The sequence below is a fragment of the Atta cephalotes genome (assembly GCF_000143395.1).
Source record: "Atta cephalotes unplaced genomic scaffold scaffold00017, whole genome shotgun sequence".
NCBI lineage: Eukaryota > Metazoa > Arthropoda > Insecta > Hymenoptera > Formicidae > Atta > Atta cephalotes.
Window position 1 is genome coordinate 5,648,768 of NW_012130081.1, and position 2,230 is coordinate 5,650,997.

General features: G+C 39.3%; 1 protein-coding gene across 1 annotated transcript in view; it reads left to right on the forward strand.

Annotated features, from left to right (window-relative positions):
- Nucleotides 1–253: 253 nt before the first annotated feature.
- Nucleotides 254–2,230, forward strand: part of LOC105618668 (5-hydroxytryptamine receptor-like) — a 51,155-nt gene continuing 49,178 nt past the window's right edge. Inside the window, exon 1 of the mRNA XM_012200195.1 lies at nt 254–1,480. Coding sequence (XP_012055585.1) covers nt 254–1,480 — 1,227 coding nt within the window. The remainder of the gene's footprint in view (nt 1,481–2,230) is intronic.

Below are 2,230 nucleotides of genomic sequence, written 5' to 3' on the forward strand. Positions count from 1 at the left end.
GACAACGGCTTTCAGAACGAGCCGAGAGGACGAAGAAGAGCACGTGTGGACGTATTTATGTATTCGACAACGATGGCATTATCCTGAAACGGGCATGACGCCCTTGGCCTCGAGATGCGACGAGACTACCACCCTCCTACTGTTGCTGCTACTCGAGCTGGCACCCGGGGCACGTTGCTATTCACGCGCGGCCGCAACCTCCGCTTCGTCTTTCCCGAGATAGCATTTACAGTCCCCGGCGAGGGTGCGAGTGATGCCGCTTCTCGGCAGCATTATGACCATCGCCGTCGATAATCCGACAACGGCGTCCACGAGCGTCTTTGAGGGGAACATGACGTGGTCTCGACCAATCACTGGTGGCTCTACGTTTCCGAGTAACGAGGCCCTTTCAACACGTGCGATTCCGAACGGTAAGCAACATCGGCGTCCAGCCGCGACAGCTACCAGTGGTCGTGTTAGTCGCCTTCTTAGCGGTAGAGGCGCTGAGAAAGGATCAAGCAAGAACACTGCTAAAAACAACGAAAAATACATTAAGAGAGACGGTAAAGACGAGCGTAACACCACGACGACGGGAAAAGAGGGCGTCGAGGCAATAAAAAAGGAAGCTTCCCACCATTGCGACCAGACTTCAGAAACTCAAATTTGCGGCAGAAACACCGTAGGCGCGGCAAAGAGTGGGGAAACTGCATTTACTGGTGAAGAAAAGGAGGCAGGGCTAAGTACTGGAAGTGACAGCAGTGAACAAAGTGTTGATAGCATAGGCAGTACTACCGATAGTGTAAGTGTGAGTACAGGTGTATTAAATAGTACGGAGGAGGAAGTCGCGATCGAATACGGGAAGGATTTGTTGCTCTTCGGTTTTAGCGACACAATGGAAGACGCAATTAATTCATTTAACGATTCGTTTAACGGAAGCTTCCGTCATCCTTGGAATATTAGTTTATATAATAACGAGACTTTAATTGTTTTTGGAGAGGGTATATACCCATCAGGATATACTCTCCCGCATATTATACTGGCATCTATCCTTGCGACGCTACTAATGATCGTAATCGTTGTGGGAAATATGTTGGTAATAATTGCCATAGCTACGGAGAAAGCGCTCAAGAACATACAGAATTGGTTCATAGCCAGCCTTGCGGTAGCGGACTTTTTTCTTGGTCTCGTAATTATGCCATTCTCGCTCGCTAATGAGATCATGGGTTATTGGATCTTTGGGTATTGGTGGTGTGACATTCACTCTGCCATGGACGTGTTGTTGTGTACGGCCAGTATCATGAATCTGTGCCTAATCAGCTTAGATAGGTTTTGGAGCATTACACAAGCAGTCGACTACTTGAAGAAAAGAACACCAGCTAGAGCCGCGCTTATGATTGCCCTCGTCTGGATATTATCGGCGCTTGTTTGTATACCACCGTTACTTGGATGGAAAAGACCCACTCCGGAGGAAGAATATCCTAAATGCGAGGTAAGTTACGATGTTATTAAATTAGAGAATTATTATTTTCTTAGTTTACTCATTAATTATCAATTATTATCTCGACTTTAACTATGCAATCTGAGTTATCGATGAATAAAATTAATATCAAACACAGATAATTATGTAAGAATTTTAAATTGTATGTAAAATTGTAACAAACCACTATCAGACATTATATTGAGATATAGAAAATTAAATTTTATATATATATATCGTATTAGGTTCCTCTAATAAATCGAAAAATTGAAATATTACTGTGAAAAGAGACAAATATCATAGGTACTTTCAGTTTATTTATCTTTTTTTATTATTAATATATTTTTTATTATTTTGAATTGTTGCATAAGGATTATTACAGGGAAGAAAACACTAACGCGAATGCAGGTGCTTTATAAACAATTATGAAATGTACCAGATAGAATTTAATTTTCAGTCGTTAACTTCAATAATTATAATGAATACAATAAATTCTATTTTCCGTAATAATTAATAATTGTATTGTCCTATAGAGTGATGTTAAAATTATATATTCAAGTGTAATTTTAAATTCCTTTATAAATATATATATTTTGATACATTTTATAAATAATTTGACCTATGAATGATTAATGTTTACACCTTGATAAATATAAATCATTCATATTTAAGGTATTTTAATAAATTTATATACACACACACACACACACACACACACACACACACACACACACACACACACACATATATATATATATATATATATATACTTAC